The following is a 23,266-nucleotide window of genomic DNA, read 5'->3' on the forward strand; positions in this document are numbered from 1 at the left end:
CAGGCGGCTTCCACGGTATCCGGCCTTGGGGGGGATCGGTGTTAAGGTGCTGAGACTGTGGGGAGCAAAACGGGGGTGGCCGGGAGCGGAGGTCTGTGCCTCAGCAGCCCCCGGCTGCAGAGCCAATACTGTCGCCTCAGTCTGTCCCTGAGCTCCTCTTTGGGTCCTGTCGTGAAAACAAATCTGGCGTGTGGGATGTTTGCGTTTTGAGTGGTGGTGGAGGAGCTGAATGGGTTCTGGCTTGCTTTTTTCACAGCGAGAATCAGTGTGTGAGCTTAGCGCTTCCCGGTGAATCCTTCTGTGACCTGGCTGAGCGGATTTTGTGAAGAAGCTGGGGAAAACCTTTCTGAGATAAAGTGACAATAAAACAATGTTTTAAAGACTCCCTGCAGGCTCTACCTTGTGCAAAGCATTTGCCATCACAGATTCTGCATGCTTCATAAATGCTTATTAAAATAAAGATTAATGAATTCCATAAGGATGGATGTTAGAAGACCCTGTATATTGGCATTTGCTACCTTTCCTTATCCCTGTTACCTGCCCCTGTGGGATTTGTCTTTACAAAGCTCACTGCGGGTAAAAATCAGTGCAAGAGAAGTAACAGCAGAGTCTTGTGTTGTTGAAATCTGGATTAATTTTAAAATATGTGAGTCTTGCCTTTTGAACTAAAAAAGCCCAAAGTAGAAGGAAGTCGAAACACCGTGTTCAGACAACCCAGACTGTAATCAAACTACAGGGTCAAGTACCAAAATTATATGCTGTCTCTACCTGCTTCATTATCAGTCTTGGCACAGTGCAGGTGAAGCAGCTGTCCAGAAGGCTTTAAAAAAGATTTTTTTTTTTTTCAAATATTTCTGTGGTATTTCATGGGAAAGTAAAGATCTACATCAGAGCTCTTGGTTTAAAACAAAACAAAAAAGCCGAAGCAGTTGTGTAAGTGTAGGGACAGTCCTGTATTTGCCTCCTGCCTCTCTCAGTTTGGAGGGGTGCTGACAGAACAGATTCTGGGCAAATCTTTTGGGTTATAGGCATTGTCTGAATCTAAAACATAGTTTAGTACTTTTGTATATTATGCTGATTTCTCTGCTTTTCAAATATTTGGTTATTGTTCAAGTTGGTTTTCACCTGCGTCGGCAGGTTTAAGGTCTGTGATTCAAGATAGTCATCACTGTTTAAGGCAAACTAGCTGAAGTTGAAAGGCTGCATGTTGGAGCAGTGGAGGTGGAGTTACACAGGTTGTTGGCATTTCACTTGTTGAATATGTGGAGTTTGTCCAAGTAGCATTCTGTATACTTATAATTTATTGTAGTGAGCATGCATTTTTCTTAAGGTACCTTATTTCAAACCTTTTCACACTGGTGTTCAAGAAGTGCCTGAGTTTTCCCCCGAGCAGTCCCTATGCATGCCTAACCCTGTCTGAAAGCAGCTTGTTGGCGATCAAGCTGGGAGAAATCTCACGAGTCCTGCCTTTCCAGGCTGTTAGCATCCCAGACTGCTGACTCTGCATGGGAGGATGCTTGAACCGTTGTTTTAGGTACCCTGAGCTTGCTGAAACGGAGTTGTGCTGTTGAAGAGAATTCAACTCCTAAAGTTCATGTGAAACTTTTTTGTAATTGAATACATTTCAAACTAGTTTATTCCCTTTGCCCACTGGAAATTAAGGGGTGATCGGAAGTTTAAAGTTCCTGTAACAGTAGGAGCAAAAAGGTTTACAGTAAGAAATTGCACCACTGCAGATTTTTATTTTTGAAAGTGCTCTCTCCAACACTCTCCTGCCTCCTCTGTTCCCAGCCGCAGCAGATTAGTTCCAGCTGACCCGTCAGCCAGTCTACAAGTTCAGTGCTGTGCAGCAGTGCTACTGTGAGGCACTTTATTCTCCAGATGTGGAGCTAAGTCCAGGATACTGTACCCTCTGCTGCCTGCATCCACAGTGCATTAATCAAAATGAGGAGGCAAAGCATTTAGGTTTACCCGTTGAAACTGATTGTGGTATTTTCAGAGGGCAGTTTTATATATGTAAATTTTCGATACTTCATGCTGTTTGAATGTTATGAACTCGTGTTGATTTGGAGCTAGATTTGGAGCTCATGTTTCTGAACTAGGAGATGTAAGCAATTATGTACATCGATGGACATCAAAGTTCTCAAATACTGTATTTCATATCATTAGGAGATAGTGAATAGTGTTTCTTGATCACTAGATTATTAATTTTACTTCCAAGTTGTAAAGCTGCTTTGGAGCGAAGATCGGAATCCAAATTAAAATGCAGAAAACAAAAATGTTGGCTTTTTTATTTAAAACAACGGCAAATATGCAGAATATGAAAGAGGAAATTAGTTTTTATTAAAAATGGACTTATTTGTAGTTGTGGATTTTATTCTCACTTAATTTGATTCATAGATTGCGGACTTTCCAATTCCTAATCAGCTTCTCTGTTCCACTTAGTCAGCTGGAACGGAGCGAGTGGTCTCCGTGCCATCGTAGAAGCGGCACGAGGCAGCAGAAACTGTTTAGTCAAGACTGGGCTTGTATGTGGAGACAGCATCTCTTTTTAGACCGAGCTGTGCAGTTGAAAGGGTTAGGTAAATTTTTGGGGCAGGCAGGCTCTTCTTCAGTTTTGGAACAGGAGCAGCAGACTTCAAAGCTTTATAAAAAATAACAAAGAATTGTTATCGCTTAATCACAATGTTACTCCAGCGTACTTTGGCGTTTGCTTCTCTGGTTGGGTGGTTTGACTTTCTTCGGAACTTACACACTAAGCATGATCTCAAAAGCATGTGCTGAGGAGGTACTCCCCAGTTCAGAGAAACCCTTTCTCTGCTCATTAATGCTCTTCTAAAATTGTGTTTTCATTCCACTTATGATGCCTTCAATTCTCTGTATCTGAATATCAGGAAAATGAAATTAACTTTTCCCTAATAATGCTTCTCACAAGTGAAATTTGTATTCATTGAATTGATAAGAAAGTTTCTTTGTGCTTCTACTTGAAAACAACAAACCATGTGTGATCCACTATGCTTTTCTTCCCCTTTCTTTTAAAACCCTTCATAAAACCTTCAGTTAACTTTTAACTTTTTTCCTTTACACCTTTCATGCATTTATGATTTACGTAATATCCACACCAGACTGCGTTAAAAGGCAATTTTTCTTTTCCTAGCTGTCTTTTTGCACTCTCTAATCCCTTCAAATCTTGCCTTAAATATCAGCTTTCCTCTCTTGCTTTGTTTTCAATCAATGTGGTTTGAGGTCTGGCTCCAGCCTGGCAATAGTGTTAATCCACGACTCCTAGAGCAGAGGCTGACGATGCCAGGTTAGGGGCTGCCTTTTTCAATACCTTAGTTGGGAGCACAAGCTCAGTTTTCTTGTAGTTTGTAGCATGAGTGATTCGTGTTTTGAATTGAAGTTGACAGAAGGGGAAAATCTGATCAGAATAAAGTCGCTTTGCAAGCGGTGGACTCTTCCATTTGTTTTCAGTGCATTTGGGAAGTATTTTACCTGCGTACTTTAAGCTTCTGCGGTGCTAGTTTTTGTTACCACCTCCTTTTCTTGCGATTTTTCAGACAGCGTGGCTTTTTGAAAGATGATGCTGAACATAGGTAGCAATGTTCACGAAAGAACAAAGGCAGAATTTCAGGGCAGGTATCACGTTGACTTGTGTTTGCACACATTTCCACGCCCAGCCCTGCTCTGCTGTTAGATCACCATCTGTGTAACAGCACATGGCAGCGGCGTTAATCAAAATGCTGCACGCTGGAGCTACGTTTACATCCTGCCTTGTGACATGTTGAAGCATGATAGCACCCAAGCTGTGTCATAACAAAACCAAACCCTGTTTATATGGATTTGGACAAAAGGATTATAAACATGAGCCTGGTTCATTATCAGACAAGCTAAAACTAGTCGTGCAGGGTTTAATTTACAGTATAATGATTCCAAAGGTTTGGAAACCCTAAGAAAGAAGCAAAATAATTTTCCAAATGGGAGTGGTATGACCAAAAAGTACATAATAATGCTGTAACTGGGCCTTTGTATTCAGTTGTGATTGATCATTTCTAGGTAGAAAGCTGGATTTAAGAGTCCGGGAGGGAAGAGTGCCCTTCATAAACTTTCTGCATTAAAGGTGCAAGATCCCATTTACTGTTCTCAATAATCCTGCTCCAGAATGCCAGGGTGAGCAGTCTCAGCTGCACAGAAATAATTTTAAACTGGGATGTAGTATTATCTGAGCATTTGTATTTATGATTAATTTTCCTAGGTGAAGCAAAACTCCAAAGCAGGCTCTTTCTCTGCTCAGGTATCTTGCAAATCAGGTCTGCTGAGCTGTTGTGTTTTTTTTTTTGGAAGAGATGTAGTAATTAAAAAAAAAAAATTATTTTTGTTTTACTCTCTTTCCCCTCCCCCTGCTCCTTCTTGAATAGGAAACCTCCATTTTAGAGGAGTACAACATTAACTGGACTCAGAAGCTGGGAGCTGGGATCAGTGGTCCTGTTAGGTAAGACAATCCACCTGCGGATTTGTATGTAATCTCAGCCCGTTTCGTTAGCTGTGGAGAAGTGAGTATGTATTTTAATTGTGATGTGATATGTGGCAGACTCTCTTTATAAACAAATAAATGTCTCTGTACTCCATGCAGGTTGTAGGTGATGTGCGAGCGAGGTATTGTCTTTTCTGGGATATGTTTGAAATAAAAACTCTCCTCGCCTCCCTGCCTTGCCCTGTCTCACTGCCGTATTCCCGAAGCAAAGCAGGGACAGGAGTTGCTTGTGAAACGGTGGCAGCGTAAAATTCTGCTCAAACACCTTTGTCCTTTTGATGCCAGTTTCAGCGCGGTGCAAAGGTCGCGGCTCCTGTCTACGGTATCATCGCTTGGGGCATCAGCACTGTTTGCCCGTTAGCTATTTTTACCAGCTATTTTTTCACATCATCATGTGAGGCCAAAGCAGATAGTGCCACGAGCTCTGCATCTCATACCAGGCTTGTCCGTCGTGAATTTCTAACCCCTGCAGGAACTGGATGCTTTCTGTGAAGCAAAACATGTTCTCTTTTCAACAAGGACTCTCCCTTTTGGGAGGGGGAATTTGCACAAGCGCTGGAAAGCAAACGGCTGTGCCTTTCTGTTTCTGGGCGCTTGACAGGGCGATTGTCTTTTGCCACCATTTATCTTCCTGTCCAGGCAGTTGGTTTCTCCTCATTTTCTGTTGCTGTGTTGCCTCTGATCTTTATTAAAATATCCCTTTGTTTTTTATTCTTTTAGCTGCCTGTTAATATGTGGCCCTTCCCTCTGACGCAGTTCAATTGTTAATGTTAAATGGGGGGAAGAGAGAGAAAACATGTGCGGCACAGTTGGTGGCCTCGCTAAAACAAGGATTTCCATTCAGAAACACTTTATTTATTGCAGACTGCACCCTCCACTGGAGATATTCAGGCTGCCACTGTATGGTTTGGTTTTTTTCCCCAAAAGTATCTCTTCAGGGTGAATGTCTAGAGTGCATTCTGCTTGTCGGCAGTTACCCATTGCCCTGAAGTACTTCATCTGCAGTGCTGAAAATAGAACTTTGTGTTAGGCGTTTCTGCATAACGTATGAGATTGTTGTGGAAGGCTGAAAACTGAGGCCTTTCAAGCTGGGACATGGTGACAGGTGTCCTGTATATTCCAGATTGTGGGCATTCCCCTTAATTCCCATGTGGAGAGCAAACCCATAACTACAGATCAAATGCTTGAAGTGTCTCTTTAACATTCTTGCTGACTGAATAATTTTATTGCTGTAATACCAGAGTCTGCGTGAAAAAATCCTCTCAAGAACGCTTTGCACTGAAAATTCTTCTTGATCGTCCAAAAGCTAGAAATGAGGTATAGTTCCTGTTTATACTGTCTGCCTTCTGACACAACACAAAGTCTCACCCTTTCGGTGAATTGTTGCAATGTTTGTTTGTTTGTTTGTTTGTTTTTTAAAAAGTGTTCTGCAGATCTTGCTGTGCAAGATTTCTTGGGTTTGATCCTCTAGCCTTGCTGTGCTCGGTTCCTAGAGGATGAGGTGGTGGGTGAAACGGAGGGTCTTTCTGACTCTGAGTTTGCTGTAGGTGTTAGCTGTCTATATACAGGTGTAATTTATAGAGCTGCATTTTAAAGCCACTGTTCTTCCCGTGTCCCATGTAATGTAACAGGAATAGTTTAGAACTGATTTTGTTTCCATACATGTCACTCTTGGATGTCACTACTCAGAATTGCCAAGAATGCTTCAAGTTGCACTCTAAATGGTATGGGTTTATCTGTGTACGAGAAACTAAATAAGCTCACTGCTACTGTTTGTGACTTACTGTGGCTGGCGAGAGCGTGCCAAGGTACCAAACTGTCAGTCTCTTGAAAATGATGGGCAGTCGTGCAAGTCGTCATGAAGGTGAAAGCGGAGTTAATTGTCCTTAAGGTTTAGGCAACTTCCATTTCTTGTTACTGAGCAAATTCTCTTTTAAAATTCCCAGGGGAAGAATAATCTGTTTACAAAGAGCATCAAGCCTTGATTTGATTTAGCTGTCCGGGTAGCTTTAAACTGGGGAAAATTCCATTAGGTCCCTGTTTCAGAAAGGCAGAACAGGAGATGAAGTTTCACATGCTGAGTGCTAGACCTTGAGGCCATAAAAGAAGCCAGACTATGGAATTTCAAGTGTTATTTGTAAATTTTTTTGTTTCAGTTGTATCACTATTGCTACTTTAAAGCTAGTTCTAGCTTTAAATTTATTTTAAAAACCCCAAAATATCAGAGACTGGGCTTTTTCTGGAGCTCTGCTGGCTTTGATTCCATGGTCTGTAACAAATAGGCTGGCAATGTATGATCTTTTTCCCCTACTTGGTCTCAGTAGTGTTACGGCTGTTGGTCACTGGTATAAACGCTTGTAGGCACTTATTATTTTTTGAATAATTTTAAGTGGAGCGTGACTGGTGCTGAGCACAGCTGGTAGGGCACGGGCTCGTGTGTGCCGTAGTCTTGGGGGCAGAGTGAAGAGCAGAACTGGTCAAGTACATGTCACTGTGTACAGTAACGTTTCTTCCCTTCTCTTCAAGGTACGTCTGCACATGATGTGCGCAACACATCCAAATATTGTTCAAATTATTGAAGTTTATGCTAACAGTGTGCAGTTCCCACATGAATCCAGCCCAAGGTAAGATTACATAGGGTGATCCATTCCCACAGCTTGCTTTCCATGTTTAGGCCAAGGTATAGTGAAGTTTGCTTTTTTTTTTTTAATCACAGTGTGACCAAAATGAATATTTATAGGGGGTTCCAGATATGATATTTATGCTTCAGACTTGCTTTTTCCCCTGTCAATGACCAGACTTTTGCATATTTAAATGAATTCGCATCCTTCACTAGTGGTTTTGAATACATCTTCATTTCCTAGGTTTTTCATTGATTCAGTCTGATACCTGCATTGCCTGAGAGTATATTAGCTTCTAGCTTCTGTCCTGCTTTGATACTGCTTTAGTAGCTTGAATTGAATTGTAACCTTTGAGGCTCCTTCTGCTTTCAAAGCACTGTTAAAGCAGGATTGGAGCTGTGACTTTTGTTGCTATGTAGAATCCTAAGTGAGATCCTTTTACATAATGGTGATGCCTGTAAACCACTGGGAAACTCAAAGTGCCAGTCTTCGTTTAAAAAAAAAAAAAGGAAGAAAGAATTGTTTCTAAAAATACTAGGTTCTGCCCCGTAAACTCTCAATACATTGTCCTGCCTAAAATGAACACAGCAAAACACGAAACAGACTTACTATTTTTCATACATTAATATCGCTTGGGATGAAAACATCTTCTAATTGGATATTAGCTGAGGAAAAAAAATCAGAGCTGGGAGAATTAAAGAGCTGAGGCCCGTCTTAGTCTCTGATGTACCTGATTTTGCTGTGTGGTGAGAAGAACTAGAAGTAAGTTTCTTGAGGATCTAGCAGTCCTGATCTCTACACTTCTTTATTTGTTGTCTTTCATAATTACGGCAATAAAACTAACTAAAATCTTGAGGTACAGTAGAGTATCCAGACTCAAAAGCATTAAAAGATAATTCCTCAACCTTCTGCTTCTAAGTTGCCATGAACATCGTTAGTGTCTAGGCAGACAGCCAGGCAGATCGGCACGTCTGCAAGGATGGGTGCAGGCAGGTATATGCTGAGCTCCAGCTCCAGCCTGGAAGCTGTTTACTCTGTTTAATGCAAGACTCTACCTGCTGGATTATTCTTTGAGGACAGAGTTATACATTGATATGTCTAAATGGCTTCCAGGTCCAAACTGGCTTGCTGGTGGAAAGCGTGGGTGGAGCTTGCATGTATCTGTCTGAATGCATCCATGTAGACATGTCCACGGTGTTTGTTCCGTGGATGTGGGAGCCCAACATGAAGAGCAAACTGTAGATTCCTGGCTGACAATCAGTGAGTCAGATTGTGCTGGGAGCCAGAAAATCCTACAGCTTATATGCTTAAAGACAAAATTACAGAACCAAAATAGCTCTAACATCTGTAGGAGAAGCAAGTTTACATCTCTCTTTTGGCCTGCGTCAGTAGATATGAAGTATGCATTATTAGCTTAGCAATTCTGTTATTTTTTTGATTATTTTTAATATAACAAAATGAAATGCTTTTGAACAGGGCTCGGCTCCTAATTGTAATGGAGATGATGGAAGGGGGAGAGCTATTTCACAGAATCAGCCAGCACCGGCACTTTACTGAGAAGCAAGCAAGCCAAGTAACAAAGCAGGCAAGTTAACACCCATGTATAAGCAAATCCATGAATGATAATGGCTAAAGTATTTAACAATTTCCTGGGGTGGGGGGGTGGGAAAAAAGGAAGCTAAAATAATCCTCCGTTCTGATCCGATGATCATTGCCTGCTTTGTTATAACCTGACAATACCAAAGTTTTAATAGAAGCAAAGAATTTGAAGGGGTGGGCTAGTTCTTCTGAGTTGGGACCCTGGTGTCTCTGCTGTCCTTAGCAATGGTTTTCCTAACCTGGTCTACAGAACACTTCACCAAAGAGAGCTCTTTTCTTGCACAATCTTCCTGCTGTATCCCTCTCTATTGTTCCAAAAGTGTTACCTCCAACAGTCCACAGGCTCTCACCAGACCCCACGTGATTCCTGAGCTCCAGTTTGAGAATCACTCTTGGCCATGACACAGACTTGGCGTTTCTCTTGCCTCTTGGGCGGGACAGCAGACAACAACATACTGATGTCCTGGGCCAGTGGTTTTCAAGCTGGGTTCTGTGTTTGGTTTATGGAATTCCTGCCTATCATGGACGATAACAAGAGGAGTGTATCACAATAGTGCGTGTTTTCTGTGCTGTTTGTTCTGATGTCATTTTTCCCCTCTCCATTTCTCTACGCAGCTCAGTCTTGAATGTTGTGTTTTATAGCCTCCATGGTGTTTATTAGTAGAGGTTTTGGTGCCCATCAGGCTTTTTGTTGCTTAGCAGTGCATCTGGTGTGACTAGCTTATGCCCTGCTGGATGACAAAGCAGAAGGGCCTCCATGAGATTCAGTGCAGGTATCCCCAGTGTCAGTTCCTCTCAATTCTGGGGTGAACTTGTTGCTTTTTATTTCCAAGCTGTTGGATGACTTGCAGTGCCCAGTCAGAAAGCTTGGATTAATGGGAGAGTTACAGGAAAGATGGTATGGCTGTATGTTTTGATAGCCTTTTTAGGGAGCCACAGCAGAGGACCAGCAGGTTGCTGTAAGGAACCACAAGGCAGAAGGATCTTTCTGTCAAAATGACTGAGCTCTTCTGCATGGGAATTGGCACCACGGCATGAAGCTGAGTGCCGGAGTTGCCATTGTACAGAGGTTGTATTGGCATTCCAAACAGAAGATATGCGAACTGTAGGTGAGAGGCTCTAGTGGAGGTACTAATCAGTAAATGTCCTGCTCCCACATTGGTGATCACTGGAGTGAATAAAGGAAAGAAGACATGAGACAAGATATTACGGCATTTGTCTTAAATTGACATGTCTGTTTATGAATATATCTATATCCTGATCACTTGCTTCCCTCTAAGCTGGGGAGATGATGTTTGGTACTGAGGCAAAAAAGAAGGCCAAATAATTTCATCTTACCTTTCTGTCTTGTGCTTTGACTTGTTTCTAATGAAATGCTAATTGTGCTGTTACCTTTTTGATTTCATCCAACAAAGAAATCAGGTGGAAGTACAGAATTATCATTGACAGTTTGTTTTCATGTCCTTAGGGCCATTTGATTTTGACAATGCAAGGCAGTCTCCCAACATTTTTCCCAATGTTGGGAAAATCTTTTAAAACTATACCAAAAGACAAGACTTTGAATTGAATTCTGGCTGTGTGTACACTTGGGTTATTCATGTCCCAAGTAACTCTTTGCTTTAATGCTTATATGAATGAAGTTTGAAAACAATGTTAAAGTCTTCTTTCGTCTAGTGGTTTTTCATCATTGTCTTGAACTATGAGTTCCTTGTACTCAGTAATAGTTAAAAACTTGTCACAAAGCTACCTCATTTTCTCTGGGAATGTGTTTGTATTTGTTTCTGAGCTAAGTTAACACTGAAGTTCTCTTGTCACAGTAATTTTCAGTCTTCTAAGGACTCAGCGCTTCACTCAGGGTACTGTGTTTGGGTAGGAGCCTACAGAAGCCAACAGAAATACTTTCAAATCAGGGTCGTGTGGCTTTGTCTTACTTTTGTTTCAGTAATGCTGTTTAAGTATTCACGCTTTGGTTTTCTTTAAATGAATTGCACTTTCAAATGTACAGTCTGTAGAGCTTTCATGACTGGGTTACATCCTAAACCACAGCAGTGTAAGAAGCTGTCTTTGAAAGAATCAAGTAATGCATTTCTATGTAATATCCCATGAAACGAGTAAATTGCAGGCAGTACCATCAAGGATTGAAGAATAAAACTGCCTGAACGTTGACTCTTAAGTCAGTAACAAGTGCAATAAAACATGCACTGAAATATTGAAGCAAGAACTTGCCTTTGACTGTTAAATAGAACGTAATTGCTGGAGAGCGTGCAAGCAAGTGTAGTGACCTTGCAGGCCTAGCACAGCATAATAAAAGGACACTGTCATGATCTGTTTCACTTCTGGGGGGCTAATAATGCCCCAAGTCAGTCAAACTAAGGTGATTGGGAAGCCCAGTACAACTTAGATTTTATTTTCTGTTTGCTTTAAGTGAAATGCAAACTGAATAGCTTGGTGGGTTTCATTTCCCGATCGTTGCTTTACTGCACTATTGTGCAGTATGGCCAGGCTTGTCTTAACTCAGAATTGTACCCAAGTTGAGTAAAAATGTTTGGGGTCTAAGCTATGTTGGCAATGTCCTTTTTAAAGCTAAAATAACTGTCCAGGCTAAAGGACGAGTTCTGTAATTGTAGTTGATTTATTGTGCCCTTTTTCAGATAGCTTTGGCTTTGCAGCATTGCCACTCACTAAACATTGCACATAGAGACCTCAAGCCTGAGAATCTCCTCTTCAAGGATAACTCTCTGGTAAGATGAAGTTTGTTTACTGCTGAATTCTGTAAAATGGCTCAATGGCGTTTTTCATAGTAGTTGTAAAATTGCATTAATGCAGTGTTTTGGTGACAAAAATGTATGACCTTTTCTGGCTTCGTGCTTTTCCATACTCCGATCTGCTTGGAGTACAGGCTGTCTGTGCTGTTGCTGTTAAATATGGCTCAGGTTCTCCACCTCAACACAGAATCCTGCTTTGCTGAGAAGATGTACTCTGCCACATTTCTTCCCTAGGTGTCATCAGGATGTTCTAACATACATTATAGGTGCTTTGATGTATCCAAGCACTTGCCTATTTCTTTCTTCTCCTGCTCATAACCACCTTGCATATGCAGTGACCGCCCTACAATGTGCTTAGCGCTTTCCAAACCTGAGAGGAGGACTGCTTGTGACCCAGAGCAGCCAGGAAAACAAAAATGGTTGTTTCAAAGACCAGTTTATGACCTTTTAGCTGCTTTGTGGAATGGTAAGGGGATAAATACAAAAGAGGAGTATGCGTGGCAACAGCAAGATGAGTACAAAGCAAGAAATATGTATTAGAAAAAGTTGCTACAATGAGATTTTGTAATGAAGCCTCTTCTCCTTGTTTTAGGATGCACCTGTTAAATTGTGTGACTTTGGATTTGCCAAAGTAGACCAAGGTGACTTGATGACACCACAGTTCACTCCATATTACGTAGCACCTCAGGTAACAAACAATTACAGTTCTAGGCTAAAGGGGAATCATGATCTTTATTGCCTGTGCCTCCATAACCACATCATTTTAAAAGCCTTTGCTGTCCTATTAAGGGCTTCTGGACGCAGGAATCTTGAGTAATTGTATAGTAGCTACCTTTCAAGATGGAGCACCACAGTGATCTATTGATTACAGCAGGAGATCATGAGACAAATTTCCCAGACTGCGTTCTTAGCACTGACTTATTGCTGGTGTCTCCTGACTCCCAGGCCTGACTCGCACTGGTGAGACTGCTCCAAGATTTTGACAATTGGCCTTTAACTGCATTAAAGCAGTTGGTTTGAAAAATCCCCTGCTTCACAAGCCTTCTTCCAGCTCGGGCTCATTCAAGGTTACATTAAAGAGGACTATGCTGAAACAAAAAGGTTCTGTGAAGGCAATTGCTCAGAGGCCAGTGCCAGGGGGTTACCTGTTCACCTTGGCGTGGCCCCCTTGTCTGTATGCATTAAGATGTAATCTATAATTACAGACAGGCTGGTTTTTGTAGTGCTGCTTTCCCCACTCTCTTTTGTGTTTTGTGTTGGAGTCCTGAAGAAAATTAAAACTGCAGATAGATATTTAATTGTAGCAGTGGGCATGTCGGCCGCCTTTAATGACTAGGAAGAGCAATCGCAGAGATCAGACCATGCAGCCACAGTCGAGTGCCCTGAAAATGCCTCCTCAACTGGAGCCTGTTGGTGAAGGGCCATGTGCACTACAGACAGGGTTTGTAAAACAAACAAGGGAACTACCAAACCTGTAGAAAGATTTCCCTGAGCATATTTAAACTGAGATTTTTGTAGAAACCCAGATTTGATCAGCAAGGGACAAATTTGATGCAATTTATTCATAGGAGAAGCATCTACGGACATCTCTGGAACTAGGGTTGCCCTCCAAACACACTTTAGGTTCTAGTTCCAAAGCATGGAGGTGTTGCAGGTTTTGAACAAAAGAGGTGTGAGCAATTGCTTTCATTCAGTCAAGACTGGAGTTTTCATCCAAACCAGCAAAATATTTTATCTGAAATTTTCGCCATGTGGAAAGTTCCAGTCTTTCTTAGGAAGAACAGTTTAAGTTTGGCAGAGTCTTCGGTAGCTGGAATAAGTCCACTGAATGGAAAAGCATCTGGCATCTTTGGCGTAGACATTGCTGTTTGTGGTGCCTGTAGATGAGATGTATTTTGCATTTTTTTAAATTTTTTTCCTCCTCTCATGGCAACAGGTACTGGAGGCACAAAGACGGCATCAGAAAGAAAAATCTGGTATTATCCCCACCTCTCCAACACCTTACACTTATAACAAGGTAAGGTATGAAACAGTCCACAAGTCAGTATCTTTTAAGCACAATGTCTTCGCCCGCCCCCCGCCCCGATGTATGTGCTGTAGAAGTAGTCTATAGACACGGTTTATCATGTAAGGCAATAAACTCTATTGTGCTTATTACACACTTAGGGCCAGGAGCAGCCAAGTTGTTCTGATCTCTGTGACAGGAATACATCTAACTAGCCAAGTAATCACACTGAGTAAAAAGCAGGATCTACAGGAAACAGTAGGGAAATGCCATGTTGCTTACTATTTTGTGTACACATGTGTTTTCAGCTGTAAGGAAGCAGTAGTATCTTTGGGGCTGTATTTCTCAAAAGTGTGGTTCCTTTGGCTTTTCTAAAAGGAGTGACCAGCTATACAGTGGTATTTCTCCGCTTAAATGTATTAGGTTCAGACCAGGTTTCATTCAGTTGAACTGGCAAATTAGAAGATAATGATCTGTCTAGGTAGCTGTCTTTGTTTAGAAGTGACACGCTACAAGGTGCTGCTGGCTCTACATTCTTTCTGATAGAGCAAATAATGAAATGCATACTTGGTCCGAGCCTATTTAATGATCCTCTAATTAAAGGAAAAATATACAAACATTGTATAAGGCACTCAATAGTAACAAGATTTTGGAGAGAGTAGAATGATTCTGCTGGAGTGTGACCACGTAGGAAGTTCATTGACCTCCACAGGAGGCTGGTTCAAAGGAAACCTCTTTTCTGCTGTCAGCCAGAGTTTCTGGATGTGCAAAGCACTATTTAGACTATCTTGTTCAGGCAGCTGTGGTGGTACCTTGTCTGTATCTGGGATCTTCTGCAAAATGACCAGTAGTGTATTGTGTTGTCTGTAGCAGTAGGCGTGGGCAATAACAACTGTTGTTAGAGTCTTGGCAAAGTTATGACAGAAAGTGTCCTGCAAGGTTGTACTCCTTTTTTGTCATTCCAAAACATTTTCCTCCATATTACCACATCGTTGTCTCCTGCTGGCTTAGCAGTGTTTGAACCACAGAGTGTTCTTTCAGTGTCAATTTGGATTAAAGTTAGCTGGTTTCTGATTGCAGTGCTAAGTATCTACACTGATTCCAGCTTCAAGGGTGGGTTGTTCAACTCCCCACGTGCTAGAGGGGGTAGTTTGATATATAGTGCTATGTTTTAGTAGCCTTTTATAGAGAGCTAAAGCAAAGATGGGCAGAGATAACTTTCACATGGGTTTCCTAATCACGATTCTGTCTTCTTCAGGGTTATGATTATTGCTTTCCATCCTGGAGAAACAGACTGATGATTGAAGCTAGACACTTCCTGTAAAAAGAGTTCTCAGACAGGTGCCAACAGTCTTTTCGATACAGACTTTCTTCTGCCTTCTCTCGTGTAAACCTCAGTCACAGGGAAAGTTGTTTTTTATAAATTCTGAAAGTCTCACAAGGCAGGGCCAAGAATTCCACTTCTGTGGATTGAAGCAGATTTACTCTCCAGTAATAGCCCTCTCCAAGGGAGTAGATGCAGTTCTAGAGACACCTAGAACTGGTTCCTCATTGTTCATGTTGGTAACATTTTGACAGCTTTTTTGTTCTTTTAATGAACCAAAGAGCCCTGACTGTGGCACCTGAAGCAAAATATGGGTCATATTCTTGTACAGAATGGAAGAACCTTAAAAACAGATACCAACTGGAGTTAACTCATGTATTGAGAAGGTTCAGCTGCCTTGATCTCCTGTGATTTATGAAGTGATACAGTGCTTTTGTTTTCATGTTTCATTTAAAGAATTGATCGGTCATTCTGAACTGCTTTCAGCCGTGGTGGCAGTAACTGGAAAGGCTGCTGAAAGAAGTGGCCTCATCCTTACCTTGCCACGTGTGACTCGCATCTGGCATATGTCTAGTTCCCCAAGATAGACTGTGATAAACTCCCAGGTACACTGTCCTTCCACAGCAATTCAGAGCCTGAGTGCAAATGCCTGTGCTCCACCTTTGTGATCAGCAGCTCTGTCCCACAGATTTAAATTTGAGGAAAAAACACCTCTTTAGATCCCTGAGTATTTTTATTAAGTTGTGTGTATAATGGATCAAGTATGAGTGTGTATGTCATGGCTGGAGGGGATTGACTTAAGAAATAGAATCCGAGAACCATATCCATGAAGAATTTAGGCACCCATTTCCTACTTACATGTCTAAAGTCCCATTGATTTCAGTAGAAATTATCTCTCATCAACAGAAAAATTATGAGAATTTAGGTACCTAAATAGAAATTTAGACTTCTAGAGCCATCTGAGATTGGCTTAAGCAACTTGCTGAAAAGCATACATATGTGGGGTAACTCCTTGGAGTCTCTTTTGTTGTCAGCGTCCATGTGTTTTGTAAAAGCCAAAAGCCAAGGGTTTAATATAATGATCTAATATAATTTAATAGTTTAATTTATAATATAGTTTAATATAAGCTGATCTAAGTGTATTCCCTCCAGAAGGAAACAGTCTCGCCTTTGAGGGCCCCTTCCTGGGTCAGTGTTGATCCAGTCAAAAAACAGTTATTGGAGTGAGGGATTCTGTGTTTGCTGAGTTCATCTGGGCAGCTTCATGAATGCCACGTCCTAGAGCAGGCAGTGGAATATACAGTCTGGGGCAGCTGGGGCGGTGCTGAGGTTGCTTCAGTTGGCAGCTGGGCAGACTTCTGTCTGTGTAAACCAATCGCAGAACCTCCCCCGTTCCCCAAATCTGCCCTTGCATGTCTTTCCACAGTTACCTGAACCTGGCTGGAGTTCCGGCTTCTGCTTGCACTTGGCTGTGTATTTCTGTCCATCCTTGTGCTGGCAAAAACCTTCGGGAGTCCCCTGGAGGACTGACAGGGCTGGAAAGCAAGCTAATAAAAATTAATAATTAGTTGTACTAATGCTAGTGTTGGCACAAAAGAAATACTGGGAATGGACGGCCAGGGTCAGAGCAGGTCCTACTAGCCCTAGCCTGCACCATGCCGTAACCAAGTGATAACAGAGCCGCATCCTTAAGGATGCGGTCCAACAGCAGCTTGAATTGAAACCTAGGCTGTAACGGTCCTCTTCCCTTCTTCCCGAGTAGCGTCTGTGCTGCGTGAACGCGCAGTGATCCACAGGGTGGGGAATAGATCTGGCTTCAGCTGCTTTACTGAGCTGGTTTTTGCCTGGATCCACCTCCTGGATGAGCTGCTTGTGTATCACACCAGCAGGAACAGTAGTGCAAGCGCAGGGGAGGGAGCTGCAGGCTGGGGTGGGAGGGCAGGAGGGAGCACGGCATAATCAGCTGTGAAATGCTGCTCCTGGCTTTCTGAAGCGTCTTCATCTCCATAGCTTTCAGGACATGTGTTTTTGGTTAGACACATCTCTGATTAAGTATCTCTGCTAGCTCGTTTGTTTGGTTTCTTTTTTTAGTCTCACATTCTAAAAACCAACTGTATTTGGATTTATGTTCCAATATTGAGAGACTAGGATTCAAGGATCCTGAGCGATGTAGTAACTGCGCAGCCTGCTCACGCCTCTGACGCGCTAGCTGTTTCCGTACAATTTACCGTTGCGTAGCACAGTCAACAGGAGCACTTTTTGTAAACAAGCTACTTTTGGGTACTGGAAGTAGTTTAACTTGGCAGCATGGAGTTACCTTGTGCTTGCATATTGGCCATATTTATCCGTGAAGGTACTCAGATGGACCCTCAGGAGGCAGCTGAGCTGTGTTTCTGTTTCCTTAGGGAATCACATAGAACTTTTAACATAGCTACACCACTACTTGCTGCAAATTGTGCCCCAAAGTGATCATTTCCTTGCTTTCAGAGCTGTGACTTGTGGTCCCTGGGTGTCATTATTTACGTGATGCTGTGTGGATACCCTCCGTTTTACTCCAAACACCACAGTCGGACAATTCCAAAGGACATGCGGAAAAAGATCATGACAGGAAGTTTTGAATTTCCAGAGGAAGAGTGGAGCCAGATCTCAGAAATGGCGAAAGACATTGTGCGAAAGTGAGTCAGTTGAGGAAAATGTTGTATTACTCTTTGCTTATTTTAAGAAATTGGAAAATCACTTGAAAGTGCGTTATCACAAAGGGCTTATTTTTCCAAAGGCGGGGGGAATTGTCTGCAGCATATAAAGCTGAAAAATTTTCTATCGTGTTCAGCACAGATGAAGTCTGGTAAATATTTTTCTTTCCTTCTCTTTTTTTTCCTCCCCAACTGTTGTGTTCAATTTTTGATGTCTCCTGTCTCTGAAGTTGCTAAAGTGCGTTGTGCATTTAGTCTTTAAGGGGAACGGGTACAATACCTTGCTTCAGAGCAATATAGACAGCTGGCTGCCGCGTCCGCCAGTGCTCTCGAGGCACCTATCTCCTATGAAAATGTTTAAACTCCTGTTAAAATCAGGGGGCATTTAGGTGGCGTAACAGGATCTGGTAGATCTGTCCCGTAAAACCCTGTGCATATAACACACAGTCTAAAAGGAGTCAAGAGAGAGGCATGAAAAGGGATGTTAAGATCTGTCCCAAGGTGTCAGACGATGAGATAAGGTTTTGCATTGATGCTTCATCCTAAATGCTAATGGCAACTGTTTTTCAATGCAATGCGCATCTCAGTTGCAAATGTTTCAAAGGCTGTGACTCCGTGGTCCTGTTTGAAAGCAAGAATGTGGCACTGATTGGGTCTTGACCTCACTTTTTTAAAATGTGAGAGGGACTTACTGCTTTTGCTTGTATCACCAGAGGAACTGGAAGGATAAAAGCAACATAAATAGAAAAAAAAATCAGTCGGTGAAGTGATTTTTAAACTGTCACTGTCTCCTCTGATGTACTGTAAAATCTCCAAGGGCTTAACATTGTTAGGAAAGGGTGCCGGGACCTGTTTATATCAGTGCAGGAGAGCCCACAACCTTTCACCAAATGAACTGCAGATTATGTTGTGGTGAAACTTCTGTCTATACCAAGGTCAAGTCTTTATTCTCACTCAGAAGCTCCATAGTCAATAGGCTTCATTGTCTTTTAAAATGGCCATGAAATTCAGCTCTCAGAATGTTGTTACTTGGATTCAGTTCACTTCACTTAATTCTCTCACTAATGTTATCAGGACTCCCTTTCCTGCTTGTCTTTTCCAGCCAGTGACTCTGAATCTGTGTTTATGGTGCAGGAATACATTTAGACTTTGTATGATTCTGGATAAGTTTACATTTTATTTATGTAGACTGCTATTCATACGGAGTCTCGCTTCTGGAGGTCATACTTTGCATTCAAGCAGCTGCTTCCTTTCAAGCATGTCGAGCTGATTTCTGACCTCAAGCTTTATGAGCTGGAGTGCTTGAAAATAGGTTAGGACTTTGAAAACCTGCGGAAAAGGAATGCATGTGTCTTGGGTCTTGTGTCAAAACTGAACTTGGAACCTGTTCGGCAGCATGGCCTTGCAAGTGAAATTTATGGGCTAGCCTGTGGTCCTGCTGACATTTTGGAAAAGTTATTTCCGCTTTCTTGGTACATTAAACAATTCTGCTTTGCAGCCAGGAAGCCGATTTAGCATATTGTCTAAGAAAGTGTGACAAACTCATCAAGTTGTTCTGTTTCTGATTTAGACTCTTGGGATAACTTGTCAGCACTCTGTGTGAAATTTTACTTTTTTTATTGAACAGTTTGTGATTACCATGAGAACATGAGTTTACCTGCAAAATCTCTTTCCAGGACTTCATTCTAGTAAAATTTAATTCCATAGAGTATTCCGAGATCTCAGAATGAAGTTCCTTCTTATTTTGAGGTGCTGTAGCCTGCCAAAGCATCCATTACTTGAGACTTTTGCAGGGGGAGAAGAGCGAAGGAGCTGCATGGTGAAAACAGTTAATTCAGCAAACAGGTTTCCAACTTTGAAACTTTGCCTGACTTCACCATGCCCAGAGTCCTTGGTATGAGTGTAGACTATTATGTGGATGAGCTGTAGATGTGCATTTCCAGAGGGTCTCGGGCGGGATCATTTCCAGTTCATCTGGAAGATAATTTCCCGTCTGGGAGGTTGTGAGTAACAGAGTTCAGCCGCGCACAGCTACTACTAACATGGCCTTCAGCGCCTTTCTTTTTACACTGAGGTGCTGAATGTAACTGAATGAGCATTAAAATACCACCACAGCAAGGGTCGGTGAAGCTGGTAGAAAATCAGACGGCTTTTGGGTCAGCTTAGTGTTTTAGATGTTAGGAGGAGTTTCTTTCTTGGCCCTTCTAATGCTTAGAGATTGCTAAGTGCTAGAGCAGCAGAGCTAGCGCCCAGACAGAGCAGGACATTGTAAATCAACAAAGACCTCTTTATGGACTGATTGATTCCTCTCCCAGGCTGCTGAAGGTCAAACCTGAGGAACGGCTGACCATTGAAGGTGTGCTGGACCATCCCTGGCTCAATTCCACTGAGGCACTTGATAACATCCTACCCTCTGCCCAGCTGATGATGGACAAGGTCTAAACAACATTTTATTTGATCAAGAATGTTGCATAGGAGAGCTGGATAGCTCTTGGCTGGTTTGAATACGTTCTTTCACATGGTGTTATGCAGATGAAGAGCTCCCCTTCTGCCTTAATGAGAGCCTGAGATGTTTGTAAGAAAAGGGAAACAGTTCCATTTGAAATTTGGGCTAGGAGAAGATGCTCCAAGATTGGTGGTAAAGCACAACCATGTCCTAACAAGTAGAGAACAGAGTATAGTAGTAAACATGCCTGAGGACTCCTCTGTAGGTCTTTTCTCTTTTTGCCCCCATGTGTTATACCTGCTATGACCTCGTTAATTAGCAGCAAATGAATAGCCCTTCTTGCTTCCTTTAAACTCTGCTCAAAGAGGAGTTCATTCACAAGCACTCTTAAGCTTGTGAACGTGAGAAGTAGAGATGATCTTTTGTCCTATTCAGCCCCTGTGAGGTCGGGGTGTATGGCCCCACAGTCAATGGCTGTAGTTCTAATACGTCTTGCATAATGCAAACCTGATTTTTGTTATGCATCTCTGAAATAAATAGGATTTTAGTGCATCTTTTCTTGTGTCCATGGCTAACATGGTCCATATGTTTTTTAATTCACAAAGAAGCTAATTAAAACATCAAGTGCAACTCTTCTCATTCCAGGCAATGGTTGCGGGGATACAACAGGCTCATGCAGAACAGCTTGCGAACATGAGAATCCAAGACCTTAAAGTCAGTCTCAAACCCCTTCACTCCGTCAACAACCCAATCCTGCGCAAAAGGAAATTACTGGGGTAACTCTAAAGCTGTTTTTGAAAGATCAAAGTGTATGCAGCCGTTGATGCCTGGAGAATGACTTTAAGCATGTTACAGATTCCTTCAGTTGTAACCATGCTTCTGAATTTCTGATTTGGTTGACATGCTCTTTGTGCTGAAGTGGGTAGTTGGAGTCAAGTAATACTTGCACAATATGGTGTGTCTTCCAAGATATGCCCATGAGGGCAGGAAGGAGATTGGATAGTGTTATTGTATTATACAGGTAGCAGAACAGATCCCTTAAGAGAAGATGGGTCGCATGTTGAGTAAGGCAAGGCAACCTGGGAGAAAGAATTCCAAGATTTTTTTCTGATACTGACATTTATTTACTGAAAAAGTCAGGTAATCTCTCTCTCTTTGTTCGAGTTACCTATCTGAAAAATGGGATAATGCATTTTAGGATTACCCTTACTTGAATTAATTTAAAGGAATATTTCTTTTTCTTCATATTTAAAGTGGCCTCATAATATAGGACATTGTTATAATTAATGCTACATCTAGCTCCAGTACCAGCTTTCCAGAGAGCGAAAAACAGTGTTATACTGGTGCGGTTATGCAACGAGTAACGAACTTGGGTTGCATTCAAATTGTAATTGTTTGCTCCTTGCTCTTTTGCAGCACTAAGCCAAAGGATGGTGTTTATATCCATGACCCCGAGAATGGAAGTAACGATTCCAATGTGGCTCTGGAAAAGCTCAGAGATGTGATTGCTCAGTGCATTCTACCCCAGGCTGGTAAAGGTTGCCACTTTTAAGAAAGTTACATTCCTAAACATGCAAGACACTGCTTTTTACTGTGCTTCAACATCAGGCTGTGTCGGTGGTGAGGAAGGATAAACAAAACTCCTGTTGTCCTAGTCGGTCTCAAGAGGAAGGTGTTGTCTGTGGACTGTAATTTTGGTGCATGCATAATATTAGTGTCAACAGTGACGTGCAGAGCTGTTAAAATAGTTTTTCAAACAGGACTGTCTGCTTTCAAACAGATTTCCTAGTTTGCGTGAGGCGAGGAGGAATAACTGCACATACCGTTCACTGAAGCTCTGAATGTTGCTGCGAGGCAGAATGACAAACCTCCTGTTTATCTTTGTTCTCCTAAATAGGAGAGAATGAAGATGAGAAGCTGAATGAAGTGATGCAGGAGGCGTGGAAGTATAATCGAGAGTGTAAGTTGCTGCGAGACACTCTTCAGACCTTCAGCTGGAATGGTGAGGAACTCCTCCTCCACGGAGCATGGTGCTAATGCCGGGTGAAAGAGGGGAAGCAGTGACCACCTTATATGGAATTAAAACCAAATTTCTTGAATTTGTACCAGACTGATTTAGGTTTTAACACTGTTTCAGCCCTTCTGCCAGCATGGGTGTTCTAGAAATGAGGTTGAAAGTTCTGCTTTAAAATTTCTGTTTGAGGTTCAGGGTAGAGTTTTCAAAGGCGCCAAGCCATGGCAGGAACACAGCGGCACAAACGGATCATCACTTTAGAAACCGCTTTAGCTGTTTTGAGCTGGTGTCCTTCCAGCTGTTTACTGCCCTCTTTCTGCTGGAGGCGGCTGCCCTCATCTACATCAGCACGACATCTCTTCCGCTCGGTTTGGATGGGAAACAGGATTAAACTAGGCCAGCTGCCTTGGGGGTGTTCAGATGGCTCCTTGACAAAACAGGGTGGCAGAGGTGTCAGGCCCCAGGAGCAGATGCTGGTGAATGTCAGGGACCAGGGGCGTCAGCCAGGATCACAAGGGCTTGGTCGTGCCTCTTCCCTCATTCTGTTTTGTTTGGTTGGTTTTAATTTAGGTTTTTAAGTGCTCAATTTTTTCAGTGGAGCTAGAAATCATAACTCATTTTGGTTCCCTTGCAAATGTTGTCCTAAGTGAAGCACTGTTTTGTGTTCAGTCAGTGTGTAACTCCAGCCATGATTGCTGGATTCCTCCTTGTGCCCAGCACCAGCTGACTACCTGTTCTTTTCCTTTCAGGCAGAGGATTCACAGATAAAGTGGATCGACTAAAACTGGCAGAAATAGTAAAACAAGTTATCGAAGAGCAGACAAACTCCCATGACTCTCAATAGCTGGAGCTTCTTAATCTTATTTTTTTTACCATTTAAGATTTATTCTTTAACTGTAAAAAGTATTTTTATGTAAATTAATAAATCATAATTATTTCATTAAATTTCCATACTGCTTGAAAATACTGTATAGTTGTAGATATAAAAAAATCATTGGTACTGTAATATTTTTTTAAAACTCAGTTCCTTGAGGTATATACAATCACTTATGTACTGTTAATCATGAGTCCCCCAGACGGGGCAAATTATATTGTTAAAGACCATTCTTTTTCTTAATAACCAGTTGCAGAAGCTGCCTTCCATCTGCTATACATACAGCCAGCTGCAATAACTATGTATGTGAATGAGACAGCCACAGTTTCTCAACACCCTGCTCAGTAAGTAGTTGAAGCAACTGCTGTGAAACACAAACTTCATAGCTACC

At 42.0% G+C, this 23,266-nt stretch overlaps 1 protein-coding gene across 2 annotated transcripts; it reads left to right on the forward strand.

Moving 5' to 3' along the window:
- The first annotated feature begins 4,422 nt into the window (after window positions 1–4,422).
- Window positions 4,423–22,942, forward strand: MAPKAPK5 (mitogen-activated protein kinase-activated protein kinase 5). 2 transcript variants are annotated; one of them, XM_010289217.1, is made up of 13 exons: window positions 4,423–4,492; window positions 5,776–5,851; window positions 7,061–7,158; window positions 8,632–8,740; window positions 11,406–11,495; window positions 12,112–12,207; window positions 13,456–13,536; window positions 17,336–17,523; window positions 19,857–19,977; window positions 20,633–20,763; window positions 21,404–21,519; window positions 21,885–21,989; window positions 22,751–22,942. In XM_010289217.1, exons 3-13 carry the CDS (start codon window positions 7,073–7,075, stop codon window positions 22,843–22,845), a joined length of 1,218 nt encoding a protein of 405 aa, XP_010287519.1. In that variant the 5' UTR covers window positions 4,423–4,492; window positions 5,776–5,851; window positions 7,061–7,072; the 3' UTR covers window positions 22,846–22,942. The 2 variants fall into 2 exon arrangements, with proteins under 2 accessions (XP_010287519.1, XP_010287520.1); XM_010289218.1 differs by having other exon boundaries at window positions 4,425–4,492; window positions 21,404–21,525; window positions 22,751–22,940.
- The last annotated feature ends 324 nt before the right edge of the window (window positions 22,943–23,266 follow it).

Source organism: Phaethon lepturus, unplaced genomic scaffold (assembly GCF_000687285.1).
Source record: "Phaethon lepturus isolate BGI_N335 unplaced genomic scaffold, ASM68728v1 scaffold37046, whole genome shotgun sequence".
Taxonomy (NCBI): domain Eukaryota; kingdom Metazoa; phylum Chordata; class Aves; order Phaethontiformes; family Phaethontidae; genus Phaethon; species Phaethon lepturus.